We start from the raw sequence: 16,267 nt of genomic DNA on the forward strand, positions 1-16,267 counted from the left end.
AACGGAGCGCGTTTCGATTCGTTGGCGAATGCTTTTCCCTGGGAAAACGTGTGTCAGTTCCTGAAGGTGAATCGCTGAAAGTTTACCGTCTCTGGGTGAAACTATGCGAACCGTTGGGAACGCTATCGCGTTAATGAAACGCGAGGCTCGCTTAATGCTCAGGTGACCTTAACCCGTGCAAAGCGCAACGTTGCATACGAACGGGGACGAGTGAATGGGAGAGGAACCGGATCGGCGAGCCAGTGGTTCCTGAGGGTACATAACGCGCGCGAACCAATTCTGTCCTTGGCAGCCGGGCCGATTCGATAAGCCCTTAATCCATCGGTAATTAGTCCGCACAGTGGCCAGCATCGCAACCCCTTCGCTCGGTCGAACCTCTGCGCCCGTCTCGTGAACGATCGCCGTCCCTATCTGTCCCGTCGAATAGCTAGTCTATCGCGTTCTCCTCTTTGTCGCCAGCTAATTCAACAGCCTCTCTGTGACTGTACAATTAACCAGTGGCTCGTCTGCGTTTATGCACAGAATGCAGCCGTGGCTATTCGTGCTTCGAGCGTGTACAGGGAACGGGTGGCTCGAGCAATAACCAACGATTCCACGTGCCGCTTTTATTATTTGGTTAGCCATTTTTCTTCTTGCGCGGTGCCCCGCGAAGCAGCTTAAACGAAGCGCGCCGCAAATTTCAGTTTTCGAGTAGCGCAAGCTGCGCTGTTTATTACGACGACGCTGGTAACACATTCTCTCGAGATTTATACTCTCGCGTCCCGTTCTCCTCTTTGAAGGAGCGCGGCCAAGAAATCTGAGGGAAGAGGGTGGGGAAGCGGAACGAAAGCGCATCGCGCGGCCCTCCTCGTGTGATTTGTTTTAAAAAGAAGTGTACGTGACGTTCCGGCTCCTTATTTTTCGAAGCGAACGGAAGAGAATCCCGCGCGGGAGGAAATAGGTGCACAAAGGCCGCGGCGGCGAGGGGCAGGCAACAGAGAGAGAAATGGAAAAGAGACTTGAAACGAGAGCACGAGAGGGCACCGGGCACTTCGTACTTTCGTCGTAAAGAATGGAAAGCGTACTTCGAAAGAACTCACCGTGATACGTCCTCCTGAGAAACAGCTCGTGGCGTGGCCGCGCCGTGAAGTGCGAGAGAAGACGCGTGACGTGATTCTTGCGAGTAAGGCAGCGTCGAGTTGTTCTCCAACGCCGACACAGAACCATTCTGTTTTCCTGTTTACAGGGGAGACGAATGAAAAAAAAGAAACAAACGTAGGAGCGGGTAATTTGGAAGTTTACTCTTCCCTTTGACGGGGCTAACTGTGACTTCTCGAGATACGAGCCGAGCCTTTGCGAACGTAACGTGTACACAGTCTCTATAATATACGAGTGACGATCGAATACATTTTTATTTGTACGTTCGCAAAAGGCTAGACTCTAAAATTACATCGTTAACGAATATATCGTATGTCTCGAGATAGCAAAGTGAATGCATAGCTGATTATTTACTAATGATCAATGATAGTGGAATACTTTTGATATTCTCATAACAAATATCTTTCTTCTCAGTGCCGGTCAGTCTTTTCCTATTAACTAAAGAGAAATGGTGATTACGGAGAGTGAAAATCATTAATATGCAATCTCTACGGAAACGAAGAGCTCGAAATTGTTTTCCTTTAAAGACGCCATTGAAATAAAGAATCTCGTAGCACTGTCGCAGTGGTTGACGGGTCCGTTCCATCTTGCAACACGGTGCGCACGAAATGCAAAAGAGTTTACGGGCTCGACTTTATGAGGGCAATGAATAAGTTACGCCCGATCGTCGACGCGAACAGGAAGGCGGGGAGTACGCGGACAAGTACCGGGATCAAAAATTCATTTCGAAGCGGGCGGAAGAGAAGGACGGGACATCTCCGTGTTTATCATTCGCTGTGGGATCCGCGAGAATTGAAGGCATCGCGGAAGTAACGTTGCCGCATGAAAAATTGATCGACGCTTAAGTGGCAATGAATATATCTAGTCTAACCGGAGATGCTCTTCTCTTGCAATTGTCAACGAATCAAGTGACGTTCCGATTTCTTTATCGTTCAATAACGCGACTGGTTTTGCGGAAGCGTTGATAGACGCGGACGCTTTTCTCAGTCGTGATTATTCTTCTTTCTGCAATCCTGACCACGGCAGCGGGGCGTTAAACGGCGACGCGAGCACAAAACGGCCGGACGGGGCGACCGCGACGTCCCCATTTTCGAAAACGGCGGCGGCAGAGTTTCCTCCGGCGTAGAACCGCGTCCGGTTGGGCACGAACAAAAGTAACGGGGCCGCTTTTTCACGCACCGCGTAATATTTATCGTCCCGGAAGGGAGCGTCGTGGAAATTCGAGAAGAAAAGATCCTGAAAATGTCCCGCGGTGAAACGCGGCTTGCGAAGGCCGCGGACACGGTTTCAGACTGGTCTACGAATGATATATTACGAACTGAGTGCGAGGACGGCCTTACGTGGTTGCGGCGAGAGCGAATTGTCCGAGGCCATCGGGGGTGGTGGCGGTGGCACGATTCCGGTTTCCGGCTTCGCCACGAGAAGGACCACGCGATCCTGAGTCGCCTTCAGAGTCGCCACTGCTTCCTCGTGCGTCACATTCTCGAGGTTCTTGTCGCCCTGCTGGAATCAAACGAATCCATTCTTTTATATCCTCCCTTTAACGACATCGAACATCGCCGTTGCAGGATAGTAACACAGATGGATCTTTTTCTTATAAATCTTAATTTAAATAATTTAGAGATATCCTCAACGGCTGATATAATAAGGGACGCTGTTTATCACGTTTCATTAACAACGTCGCAGACTTCACGGATATCCGGGCGAGTATGGAAAGTGTGCGCTTTCCACGCTCGTTTTTCCATGCCGTGAAATATTTCTCTTCATTCATCAGCACCGTCCATTCATCTTAATTTCCTAACGTATTCCCTTTCATCGCCTCATCGTCCCTGTCCCTCATTTTCACCGGTGCACGAATGAGGATAAGACCGTGGACGGGTAGGAAAACGCGAAAGACCGGTCCCTCTCTCTCTTTCTCTCTCACCGTGCGCGCGTATCGATCAAGATTTCGCGGCGCATGGTAATTGATTTCGCCCGTTCAATTTACCCCGTCAATCATACTTCGTTTACCTCTTACGGAACGGTTTCAGATGGATCGCGTGAATGCGTGCTACGCGTTTGCTCGATCTGGTTTAATTAACGCGAGTGATTGCGTTTAAATATCAAACTGACGACATTCAATTTCTGAAGCGAAGAGAAAAGAAAGGGAGAAGGCGAATCAAACTTTTTCTGAGAAAGAAAAGTAAAGAAGTAAAGGAAGTACGAGAGTAAAACGATCGTGGTTAGATCGCACTTGCCTTTTTAAATTTTTTAGTTCGCGAAGACGCACGAACGGGGAGGTTGTGCGCGAAACACGGTGCAGGGTGAAAAAAGGGAGCGACATCGCGTCGGTAATTATCCAACGATGGCTAACGCTGGGGAAAAAAGCGACAGGGTCGAAGTTTTCCAGGCCCGTGTCATAAACAACCGACGAACTCTCTCTCTCTCTCTCTCTCCCTCTCTCCCTGCAACGTTCGTTGTTCTCAAGTGTATGCCGACACGCAATCATGCGCAAAGTTAAATCGACTTGCGATCCCCCCCGTCTGGGCGCCGCTTCGGAAACTTTTGAATAAATCGTTCCCCGAAACGCGTCGAAAGAAGCTCAATCTATTTACGACACGTCCCGCTGCTCGCTTTTAACAATTTATTTTGCAACTTTTGCGCTTGACAAGCGTAACAACGTTTAATCAGGAACGTTCAATCTCGTTTAATCTCAGGAATACATCGGGAATTCTCTTTACCATTAATTTTCTATACGTTTTTGATAACACGGCGATTATATTGCCTCTCTCTCTCTCTCGCATTTATAAGTACTAAAAGCGCAGAAATGCACGCATGGAAAAGACACGAAGACTGGACAGACATTTATTCCGTAGGTAATTCTCAAAGCGCGAAATAATTAATGCGATTTGCCTCGAACTTCATACACACCGGACTAATATTAAATTACAAAGAGATATATTTCAACAAAATATAAATTCAAACGGAGCGTTTTCTTTCCGCTTATTTTAGTTCTCACATAAATCAGAATCTTTCTTCATCTCGCCAGTTTATCGCGCTGCAAAGAGATTAATCGCCGCCGCAGTTGCGATTTCTGGTAGCCGATTCTGAGGATGTACAATTTTTCAGATCGTCGCGGCTTTTAAATCACATTGTCGCGATTATAAATCAGTAGGCCGGACGTGGCCGGTTTAAATCGCGGTTTATTCGTCTCGCGAGTCTCCAGGGGGTTGCGCGCGAAGGGAAGGGAGAGGAGCGTTGACGCGAAAAATCGCGAGAACCCGCGAAACGACGAGGTTCTCGCGACTCCAACCACGGGCAGCGAGTCGTGCATCGTTGACGGACGGGCTATCAATTAATCATCGCCATCAAAAACCACTCCGATCCATTTTTCGCGGCGCGGTCCTCGCGGTTCATCCCCCGTTTCTGGGCCGCGAATCTGTCGGGAAACGTTCTCGAAATCCCGTCACGGCGAATAACTGCGCGCGAATTGAACCGCGACGATCCACGAGCAACGCTCCTGGACACCTTGCGCTTTTTATCGATCCCAGGAAATCGTCGGATGGCAGGTTTTAACGGTTTAAGAGATTCCCCCGGAGCAGAAGTTTTATTATATCTTGTTAGCGAAGATGAAGAGGTCCGAGGGAACGGGTAAATTGAGCCCCGGCTGGGAAAAATTACGCGATTACGCTTTTTTATTCCCGTGAAAAATGTATTTCTTCTTTGTGCCCAGCCAACCTATTTTCCATGAAGAATCGTCTAATCAAGACCAGGTTTCTTTTTAACGCTGAAAAGAACCTCGAAAGGACCGCGTGCGGGGGGGTGGATCGTCTCTGTCGGATTAAAACTCTAAATGGCGTTCTAACTGTGCCATTTGAAGGATGCGCGAGAGTTAACCTCGTTCCCGAGATTCGCGTGGAAAAGTCGGGAACGTCTGCCCGGCGAGAAACCCGTTCGGATAACGAATACGTAAACGGTGAATTTACTCGCCGGCGAATGACTGATCGCGCGGCCCCCGGGCAAGATTCGAGGGTTCGAGCGTCATTGCAAAACGATAAATGCGGTCGGATAAAATCAGGATGGATAGGGGTGTAATTTAGCCTGAACTCACCAGAGCATTCCTGACGGCTACCAATTTGTCTCCAACGACAAGACGGCCGTCCACTTGCGCGGCACCGCCCTCCATAATTTTCGTCACGTAGATTCCATTGTCACCGGGTATATGCTGATTGCCAATACCTCCGGCGATACTGAAACCGAGGCCCTTGTTACCCTTAATTAGCTCGATTTCGATCAGCTGCGTGTGTCTCCGTCGGCGCACGTACTGAAAATTGACATGGAAACGCCCTCGTAAATCGTTCGCTCAACATTCTATTAAAGGGATATTAAAAAAAAAAAAGCAAATCAACGTCGATCCATCGATTTCACGCGAAGCGTACGCTCGTTGCTGGGAATCGGCTAAAAAATCACCGTTCGCCCAGCGTTCATCCGAGTTCAATTGGACTCGAATTAAGCGGACGGGATTTACAGATTCACGCGGGGGTTGGTTCGTTGTTACCCAAGTGAATCATGCGCTCTCCAGCGTTACTTCTCTCGCGAGGAACGCAACGATGAATCCACGTAATTAAACAGCCGGCTCGACGACCCGGCCAGAAGAAGATATCCTCCCCTCCTCGTTTAACCGGTGGATTTATAAACGGGATTCATCTCGCGCGGATCATCGCACGCCTTTCCTCTTCCTCCATTTCATCCGCGGTCGATAAAGTCGGCATATTTATCAACGAATCGCGAGGGGGCGGTTGTTGGCGGAGGGTGCCCAGCCGGAACGAAACTGGCGAGGGCTCGCCGTCTGGAGCGGGGCCCGTTCAATTTCGAGAAATTAAATGGACCGTCGCATCGGGGATAATTAAGATCTCACTTTCACGGGGCGGCCTTGCTCCGTTCCCGCCGCGGTGTACCGAGAGACGCCACGCGACATAAATTTAATTAAATCGGCCAGGCAGGAAACGCTGTTAAAGTTTCGCCGACGTTAAGTCTCTCCTCTTAAGGGCCCACCGTTCCGAGGATATTGCGACGCGAGCGAAATAATAATATCCAGCCCGTAAACGCTTTTATGCCTGCTTGCCAGGCACCGTGCCTGTTTCCAGGCTACTCGAAAAAGGTTAATAATGCAGCTGGCCGTGCGAACGAGCCGGGAAAAGTTACGTGGAATCTCTGTACGTCACTCTCCCCGCTGGACTGCTCTCGTTAGGCGTATTATTTTTGCCAAACATCAATTATTTGACCAGTGAGATTATTCTACCCTCTACGCGCTGGCTCGTACCCGCTGACAGGGAACGAGGGGGAGGGTAAAAAATCGAAAGAGCCAGGGCGAACCCGTGCGACCGGCGTTTCACGAGAAAAACCGCCTTCGGAAAACAATATTTCCCAGGCTGCACTGGGTTAAATACCGGTCCATTGCTCGTCGCGGTTGAATTTATACGGCTCGCATTTCGCGCGCCACCGCGGCAACACGCCCGGCTCGTCCATTCAAATGCTAACGCGGTCCGCGAGTTTTTCCGAAAAATTTTCCGGTCCTTGGCCTCGCGGTCGAAGCTCGCGATGCGTTGTGAAATTAATTTATTGTTGCGCGTACCGAAACGACAAACAAAAAACCGACGAAAAAAAGAAAGATCGATATTTATTTTATTTTCATTTTTCCGCCGCTTTTTAAGCGAAAGCTTTATCGTGGGGATCAGGACGCCGGTTTTTTGTTCGCCCGGTTTTAGAAACCAGAGAATACCAGCGACAGTGGGGGGAAACGCGAGCGCTCCGGGCATTATTTCGCGGGGTGGCGAAAGGGGATCGCCGGTTTCCCGCGAGATATACAGCCGGCATTGTCGTCGCCGGCGATTATCTCGCGTCGAGCCACCGGATAATAATTGAACGTCTAAAACGGATTCTTTCCAGCGGACGCGGGCGGCCCATTGTTCGCAAACGATCTTTCGAATCTCGCGGTATTTATTACTGTCGTCTCCTTTCTCTCTGTGTTCCTCGGATCGATACCATTCGCGGGTGATGTCTCGTCTGGCGAGGAGCGTAAGCCAGCGACATCCTCCGCGGCGAAGTCCCCGAGTGGCAATCGCTCAAACGTTGCCTGTGGTAAGTCGTTAGGGTTGCGGGTAAACTTTTCGAGTAGTTTGTTACAGGTTCCCGGGATGTAGGTTAATCTATTCCCCCAGGAGAGCGTGTTCACTTTTGCGACGTCGCTAAGCGATTCCGGAAGACGTCTGTTTCGAGAGCAAAGATCTCGAACGCCATCAGAAATTGATCGAACTTATGCTTTCGAAAAGAGCTAGATTCCTCGCGGACGAAGGCGAAAGAGGGGGAAGAACTTACCAGTTTGACGGTGTTCCCCGCCCGTTTGAGCGCGTCGACGGCCGCCGCGTGCGGTACATCGACCACGGAGACGTCGTTCACCTGCAGTATCGTGTCGTTGACGCGGAGACGGCCATCAGCGGACGCAGCACCGCCAGGTATAAGTTTCGTGATGTAAATGGCAGTGTCGTTGCCGAAGTGTGGATTGTCCGTGCCGCCGGCGATGCTGAACCCGAGGCCAGCGCCACCCCTTTCGAGCACGATCTCCTCGTACTCCCAGTCATCGTCTCCGTTCACCTGTTCCAAATGAAATCAGTGATCGTCGTTAAGAAAACACAATCGATAGAGAAGAGCAGCGTGGATTACATCGATAATACGGTGCGGGTCAGTTGCTAATTACACGAGGGACCGAGGTTCCCATAGAGCGGAGGAGTTAACTGGTTAATTGATTTTGAGACCCGCAGAGGAGTAGATTAGGTCGCGGGTCTGGATCGATGGTGGTTGGTTATGGTAGTTATCGCGGGAATATACTGATATCGTTTAATAATGTCAGGATCCGTCGCACCTGTACCGCGTATCAACGACAGGGATTGGTAGGTGCGTTTCCAATAGCAGAATCGCGACAGCGCTTCGTTAGCGTCCATTTAGAATGAAACGCTGTCTCTTTAATACTCGTCGCATCTTGTTTGTGGAACGAGACATCGATGAAGTCAGTCTCGAACGCGAACCGCGCGATCCACAGACAGAGTATCGAATCGCACTCGCACCGTAGAAATTGAGGGTTCGCGACGGCGGTGGTTCCGGGTGGAAACGCGCCTGGCATTCCGGAGCGCATTCCGCGCGGCAGTCGAGGCTGGTATCGCGATGACCCGCGCGCAATCACGAGCTATACGACAGATTCGATGCACGCGGCTGCGCCAGCACGCATCGCCTACGGAATAGTGAATTAATCGGCCTCGAATTACCATTCTATGGAGTCGAGCCGAACAGATGGGACGGCGTAAGGGTCGTTACCGGAAGTCGATCCCCGGCTGCCACGGCGACGTTACGGCGCAATTATGGTAGCGTGACTGCCGCTCGGCTAATCGACGATTAGCGGCTGCTCCTCGATGAATGGCATCCATAATTAATCCGCACGCGTTAGAAGAAGATCGGTTCGCAGCCGCCGGAGATATTGCACGCGGCGCACGTGCGTGTCGGCTGATAAGGGTGTGAAATATCGCGGGGTGCAAACGAACTGTCCGACGCGCGCGAATTACGCGTCCGGCGTAGTAGCTGGTCGTAATTAACGCGCGTTCGTGGACGCTGTTCACCAAATTTTTCCATAATAATTCTCGATCTCATTCGAACGCGTAATCTCGCGAATTGTTTGCAATCAACTACAGTGTTAACGAAGTTAACAGAGTGACCAAAGTGGTGCGTACGATAAACTCAGCGTTGTATTTAGATATTTCAGCAGCTAAAACTGACTGTGAGTGGTTTAATAAAATGTTCACTCGACTTGGGTTCGATACACGAAACGTCCTAAATATTTGTTCAGAGCACCCCCTTATTGTAGAAGAGAAATGTAGCTCGTATTACGTTTCGCGGATATCAGAATGGGAAACTGACAGTCGATTTGAATTGCGCCGTATAAAGCATCGATTTACCATTTTATGCGGCCCGTTTACCATGGTGGCTGTCATCGTAGGTACTGATCGAGCGTCGTTAACAACATTTTAAAACACCGATAACGACGTGAATGCCGCGCCGGGCTGAATACGATTCAAACTTTCGTGCGCATTCACCGAGTCTACTTGAACCGCGCACACCCGGATATCGACGTTCGTATATCACTACTTTTATCGCGCTACCGCATCCTGAATTGGCCCGAAAATTTCGCTGGCCCCTGCGACCGTGGCCCTTCCATCCGTCGATTCGTTCATTCAGCGCGCGCGTAACCGCGTTTCGCCCCTCTAACCAGCGAGCAAATCCGCAACGCTGCTGAAAATGTTTCTTCGAAAATATTGCATAAATCACGGGAATTATTTATGACTCGACCGTGAGCCAGCGTACTACCGAATAATAATCGGTATCAGCGTGTACGTTGCGTAACAGCACGGAAAATTCGCGTTCCCCTCCCGCGAGAGATTAATACACAGCAGCTGACGTACGCGTAAATCCGTGCGACTGCCTTACAACCTGGCCGGGCACTGGCGAATCAGGAGAATTTTGCGCGGTCACGCGAGAGTGTCAAGCGCGAAACTGGACGTTATTAAAACGAGCGGTAAGCGATGCTGGTACGTATGCAATTCACCGAGGGATACGATCCACGTGATTTCCCGCGTGTTTCGTAATCGCGGCGAGACACGACGCGGAACAGACGGGGACGTTCTCGAAGGCTGGAAAACGCGAAACTGTGCGACAGTTCTGTCACGACGTGGAAGGATGGAGTAACGTTATCCGGTCGCGTTCTCGTTCCCGCGGAGCGTCCACGCGCTCGAAGCTGGGCTCGACTGCGCTCGCTCGCTAGCTCGCTCGCTTGCTCGCGCCGCGGCAGTCATCGCTATTATAATATTAGACCAGTGGCCGGCTATTTCCAACCGACTGTGAAAATATACCAGGCGGCACGCGTGCCGCGCGAGGAAGGGACGGCACTGAAATAAGCGGCCCGTGGTCAGTCACACGGCTCGCCAGCGGGGCCCTCGAGATTTATGGTTCCGTCGATCGGTCATGGAAAATCGTGCGTACGCTCTCGACGATGTATCGCCAGCCTGCTGGTCTTCGTTTCACGCCTCTACCTTCTGCTATCCCACCACGGGTGCTGGTATACGTTCACTCGCGCCCTGCTTATGGCTTCTGTTTCTTTTGTAGCATCCCTGGAACGCGCGAGGTATTTCGAGACGCGGCGTTACGGGGAGGATTAGCCTTGCTTGGGATTTCTGATAGCAGCGACTTTTAGAAACCTCTGAAATGTACTCTTCCACCAATTTACTCGCGATTAACGTTCGAACGAGTCGAGCGTAAAGAGCGACCATGCACTTCGACCGAGATACGATACGTTGGAATGTGATTTACGGATTCTTGTAGCAACAAGCTCGATTTGATAGGCATAATACAGGCCGCGTATCTCAAATATACAAGTGGAGGATGAATATAGTTGGATCGAAAGGTCGAATGTTTAAGTCTCGCGGATTGATGGATTATCGAGAGAGGAGCTGGCTTCGTGCGGCAGGGGTGGATATTATCCCGTGAGCAACGAGTTTAATTCAGGCACGTCGGTAATTCCGTTAGAGGAATCCGCGGAAGTTCGATTGGGGTGGGCTGTCCGCGTGCGTTACGTGGACGCGGCGTTTAAAGAGCGACGGGGCGCACCGGTGGTCCCCGGAATCTTGGCTCGAGAAACTCCGACGGGGCGCGTCCGTGCCGTTCGTGATTCGAATTAACATCGGGACTCCGAAACGACGGCTATATTCGTTGGCCTTTGTCGGAACGCGAGGCTCGCCGGAGCGCGAGTAAAGATAGCCCCGCGCGTTTCGCGGCGAAATATTCCTGGTTTCGGGCACACGTCGACCTTGGGAATAATTACCAGGGTATTGCGCGACTAGGTGCAAAGCGATTTCCTTTTCCAATCTACACACAGACCCCGTCGTGTCTGAAAAATTAATCGTTCGTAAAACTCGCGATCGAGATCGTTCCACTTCAACGCTAGAACGCGTTTGATCGATACTTCTTTCAGGTATGCAGAGTGGATCTACTATTAGAAAAGTTTTAACGATTTTCCGCCACGGGAAAACCTCCTCGAGTTTCGAACGACTTAATTGCATCGCCAAAACTTGCCCAAGGTTTCGTTCTGCTGTATATTTATTGAGAGTTTAAAAAAAACATTAATTTCCCGGTTTTGGTTGGCGCGTGTACTATTTGTACGCGTTTAAGAGCAGCTGTTGTTCAGTTTTAACATTGTTCGCTTACTAGAAATTGTAGGGTGGCTCGAGAAAGCGCGCGGTTGGGGAGTATGCACTGTGCACGCTCCCAGCGTACTGCAATAATGTTTCATGGCTTTGAGACGCAGCGTTGTGCGGGATTTATGCGTCTCGTAAAAATCCTCCTAAAAATGTTCCGCGCGGTCAGAAACGGCGGTGATCTTATTTCCATGCGGATTTAACTGTTTCAATCATATTCGTCGTTCACCGCGATCGTCGGACTTCCCTCGCCAGTAAATTTCGGATGTTTACCAGCAGACGAGCGGGAATTTTAATTAACCCGCAGAAGCTTCTCTGGCGGGGGTGACGGTTTCGGGTGAACAATAAAATTGTCCCGGAAACGCGCGGGATCGCGTGTCGGAGATCGCGCTATCCTCGCGTCGTCCTCGAAAAGTTTATAGACAGCTATACGACGTAAATTCTAACGGAGCGATTCGACAGAGGCGGCGAGGTTTAACGGCGAATGAAATTACCGGGTGTATCCGAGAGGAATGCCTCTGGTCCTCGCCCTCGAGCGTCGTAAATAGCAGGTCCACCTAAAAAGGGGGTTGCGGACTGGCAGCCGCGTTATTAAGGGCGAGACGATGTCGCGAAGACCACCGATCTGTTTAAGCGTTGCACTGTGCGCGACCGTTTCGACGATCCCTGCCTTTCGAAGGTGTTGATGATTCAAACGAGCGGAGATTCTTTTTTTTCACGAATCTTCCGAGTCACGTACGACGGTTTTCCGGTTCTCACCTGCGTCGGATAACCGCGAGAACGAATTAATTCACGCGGCAGATAGTATTCCGGCGTTTCGCGAGGGACAGTGACAAGTAGAAATAATTGTTCGCCGGTATACGAAGGTATTTCCATTACTATAACGTCGCGACGAGCGTGGAAGTTCCCAACGGCAGGAATATTAATTTCACGTGTCAGGATAAATTCAGACGACGAGAAATTTGCTTTTAAACTTAATACTTCCTCCTGCAACGGTGAGCCTGCAATGGTGGGCATATATATTACATCCTAAAGTAACGTAAGTAACGCAAGTGGCCGCGCGTAAGGTGCGTGCAAGAGGCGAGAAACCGAGTCGCGTTAAGCTGAATTAACGCGCGAGAGGTAACCGGAGCCACGGGAGGGGCAGAGCGGAGGCAGGCAACGGAGAGCCTTTTGTCTTACGAAATTAAAACGAAAGGACTCGTTAACTCGCGTTCGCCCGTGGAAGGTTGCTGGCGCAACCCTTCTCGGCTGGCGCGCGTCAAAGGGCCACAAATATTTCATATCCTCTCGCCGAAAACGATACCCGCGAAAAGTAACCGGCAACTCCTCTGTCCCTTTTCCACCTCGCTGTTTCGAGCTATTTCTTCCCCGCTGCTTTAATTAAAATGTTCATCGACAAACTTCCGCGGTTATAAGCGTAATTACTATTCGCACAAAGCATCGTGCCGCGCGGAATTTTCACTTTTTCATTATTTTAATTAAACAATTCTTTCGAGCTTACTCTCGCTCTATTTCAATTATTTGAACGCGCCATCGAAAAATGCGAGGGGGAATTCCACTTTCCACGGTCCGCGGAACGTTGAAACCCATCTCGCGAACGGAACCGTGGGACACGCGGCGATGAATGGAACACCGCGAAGACGCCTCGCGGTTAGAACGCGTAAATGGATCGCGCTTAGTTGCGGTCACGTGCAACGATAGCGCAATCCTCGTAACGTCAATATTAAACATCTGTTCAGCGTAGATTTGCGGTACGCATCTCCGTGAGGCAATCGAGTATCGCCCCTGCACTTGACACCCAGCGAGAGACTCGAGATCAAGTGGTTCAAGTGGTTTCGCCCTCTGAATCGCGTTCCTCGAATAATCGTCCTCGATGCCTGCGCGGCTCGCCTCTCAAATAGCCCGTGATAATAGACTAGATACAACGCGATCGCGTGGCGATACCAATTTCGTGTATCACCCAAGAAATTTCGTATCCAGAAATTGCAACAAACCGACGAGTTCTGATTTCAACACGATGCCTTCGTCCAATGACTTGCACAATTCCCTGCGTTGCAAGGAGACTCCAAAGAAAAGAAGCTCCACTTCGTTAACCCTTTCGCTACGAATATCCTTCACGCGAATTCCCCTACAGTGTTTCGCGAAACGCTAGCAAACGCGATTCGAGGCCACCGTTCGTCGCGACACCGTCGACGACGCCGAAATTAGCGGCGTTCGACCACGCACCGTGGGCATCGTTTCGAAATCGGCCACGAGGCGTAAAGAAACTCCGTTTTTCCCCATTTCGGTAGAGCGATTTCGGTCCACTAATAGCGCCGGTCCGACGAAAGGTCGGGGCAGCGTGCCAGAGAGGCCCCAGCTCTAGAATCACCAAGGTGTCCCCCCTGAGCGACGACCTTTCTCGCTTGGCGAAGTCGAAAAGTAGTCGAGTTTCGGTCACGGATCAAGCTCGCGCGACCCTCGGCCAAGCCGAGAGAGCCAGCCGAGGCAAACGAGGTCCGCGTCGCGCTGAGTCCTCGAAACGTGAAACTACGCCCGGCTGATGCGGTGGCTACTCTGGCAGGCCGCGAGCGCATTAACAAAATTGGAGCAACTCCAACTACGAGGCGTCGGATCGGCACTTGGGCTGCTTCGCGTCCCGTTGCGTTTCGCTTCTTCTTCCCTCTGTCCCCGTTATGTGCCCGCCTTTCTCCGTATCCGCTGCGCGGCTGCCACCGGGACTAATTGCACCTTTAGCCAGAGGAGAAACGTTCTTCGACGCGGACTCTGATCCTCTCGCGATGTTTTCCCGCCCTTTTCGCGCGACCACTGCGAACCCTCTTAACAGTTGGCCCACGGAGTTTCCTCGAGGGAGTATAAAATCGTTCATAGTAAAGTCCACAACGGATCGTTGAGGTCGTCGAGGTACTTTTGCTTCGAATGCCAAGTTCGCGCGGAATTCAGAGCGTCGTGGCGATGTAACGAAACGTGGGGAGGAGATTTCGTTCGCGTTTTTGCCGTTGAAACGAAAGTTCGGTGCGCGTCAAGTCGTGTCATCATTGGCAACTCTTGGCAAAGTCACGTTGCAATCAGTCTGATGCGTCTCAGAGGGAGGCGGGGGCTTGCAAAAAGTTTTACGCGCGGCTTGGCAAACGGCGAACGCTCGTCTGTACGCAGCGACAAAACGGTGGCCAGGCAAAGCCGCGTTAATATCCTAATGGCTATTCCAATGGTTCCTTCGGGTAATGAACAAGAAATTTTTGTTCATTCTACCGCGGGTTTTGGGAATACGTTGCGTTCGCGAACGAGACGCCACGAGGCTTTCTACGCGCGAGCTAACGAGAGACGTTTAAGGGTTGCAAAAAATTTTGTTGAAAATTTCTGCTAACGACACCGAGTGGAATTTTCTCCGCGAGATGTAACGTTGCGCAAACGTTTTAATAAATTCCTTTGTGAGAACGTATTTAGATTCTGTGCTCGCCGGGGAGTAATTAAAAAATTCCACGCTGGCTCCGTGGAAAATTTGAGAAAAACTTCGCGTTAGAGACGGCCATGAATGATACATTAACGTTGAATTAAACGAAACGGGACAGATTTACTAGGACGCTATTGCTCTGTTGTGGATTCACTTGGTTAAATATTCCCCTCACGGTTTGTCAGCGCGATGCGTACACTTGTGCCCGTTTTACTCTCTCCGCTTTCGAATTGAATTCAATTTTCGATTTAATTCCTATTCCCTTGCATTTTCAATTACCGTAGAATTCACGAGTGTTTTAATATTTTCGTCGCGAAATATCGCGTAAAAAAACATCGTATTTGCAGATTATCCCCGAAATTAATTTGCTGGACTGGCCGTTTATAGCGCGCGCAAATGTTTGTGGCAGAAAGTTCCCCTGATCGATCGGAATATTCGAGGAATTCATCAGGAACTAACTTCGAAACAGGTTTTCGCAGGGACTCGATCGCAGAATGGCTGGTCGCGATCGGAAACTGGAACCTTCGAACGCGTCGCTCTCGTCGACATAATTAAAAATAATCGATGGCGACCGTCGTTCACGTTCGAAACATTCCCTGGTCGTCGATTCGAACGGCGCTGAATTATAAATTCGAATCGAAGTCGTTCGTCGATTTGGCGGTTGGCCAGCGCCTGTGTTCATCAAACCGTCGTTATTACATGTAACACTGGTCCCGGCTACCGAGGGGCTTTAACGATCAATTAATTCGTAATCGTGTTAGCCGTCGTACGATCCAATTTGCCGGCGCGGAAAACCGCAGACCCGTGGACGGAACGCGATTACAAAAATTGAATCGTTCGCGGGGTGTCCGTCGATCGTGGACGCCACTTCGCTTCGTCCAACTTGTTTTTAGCACGGGAACGAAGAGTTTACGATCGACTCGCGGTATCATTTCGAACGGAATATGTTTTTAACACCGTGGGAAATTCGTTGGAAAATCGTGAATCCTTGCGAGTTTCACGCGAGCGAGTACCGCGAGCGCATAGACGCAGCTACGCTGGGTCGAGCCCAGCGCGTTATTTACGTATCCGGTGGCTGTCGGATCAGGGGGTTGCGCCGCTTTACGCACGCTTCGGCTTTCATTGAGATTTACGAGGGACGGTAACGTCGGGTACGTGGGACGGGGCCTACGCGGAATGGTAAATCCATGAGTCTCGCGAATTAAACGCACCTGTAGCGGCCAAGCGTCGTATATTAATCGGTCGTAGCGGCGAATCTAGCGTTATAATAAACGGGATTTCAAAACACCGTTGAAACCGATGCCCGGCGAACGTTCGACCCCGAGCTTAACACCGCGGAATTAACCCGCTGCGAATCATCGTGCCAACATTGTGAATTCCGAACAAAGTTGAACAA

General features: G+C 50.6%; 1 protein-coding gene across 20 annotated transcripts in view; it reads right to left on the minus strand.

Moving 5' to 3' along the window:
- The window catches only part of Dlg1 (MAGUK family member discs large 1), a 430,262-nt gene that overhangs the window by 69,287 nt on the left and 344,708 nt on the right, over nucleotides 1-16,267 (minus strand). For 19 of the 20 annotated variants that reach the window (XM_076898648.1, XM_076898641.1, XM_076898639.1 and 16 more), the window contains 4 exons: nucleotides 7,495-7,770; nucleotides 5,228-5,440; nucleotides 2,478-2,640; nucleotides 1,080-1,215 (listed from right to left, as the gene is read on the minus strand). In XM_076898648.1, coding sequence (XP_076754763.1) covers nucleotides 1,080-1,215; nucleotides 2,478-2,640; nucleotides 5,228-5,440; nucleotides 7,495-7,770 — 788 coding nt within the window. The remainder of the gene's footprint in view (nucleotides 1-1,079; nucleotides 1,216-2,477; nucleotides 2,641-5,227; nucleotides 5,441-7,494; nucleotides 7,771-16,267) is intronic. The other variant, XM_076898634.1, reaches the window with a different exon arrangement.

This window comes from Xylocopa sonorina, chromosome 7, assembly GCF_050948175.1.
Source record: "Xylocopa sonorina isolate GNS202 chromosome 7, iyXylSono1_principal, whole genome shotgun sequence".
In the NCBI taxonomy this organism is placed as follows: Eukaryota; Metazoa; Arthropoda; class Insecta; order Hymenoptera; family Apidae; genus Xylocopa; species Xylocopa sonorina.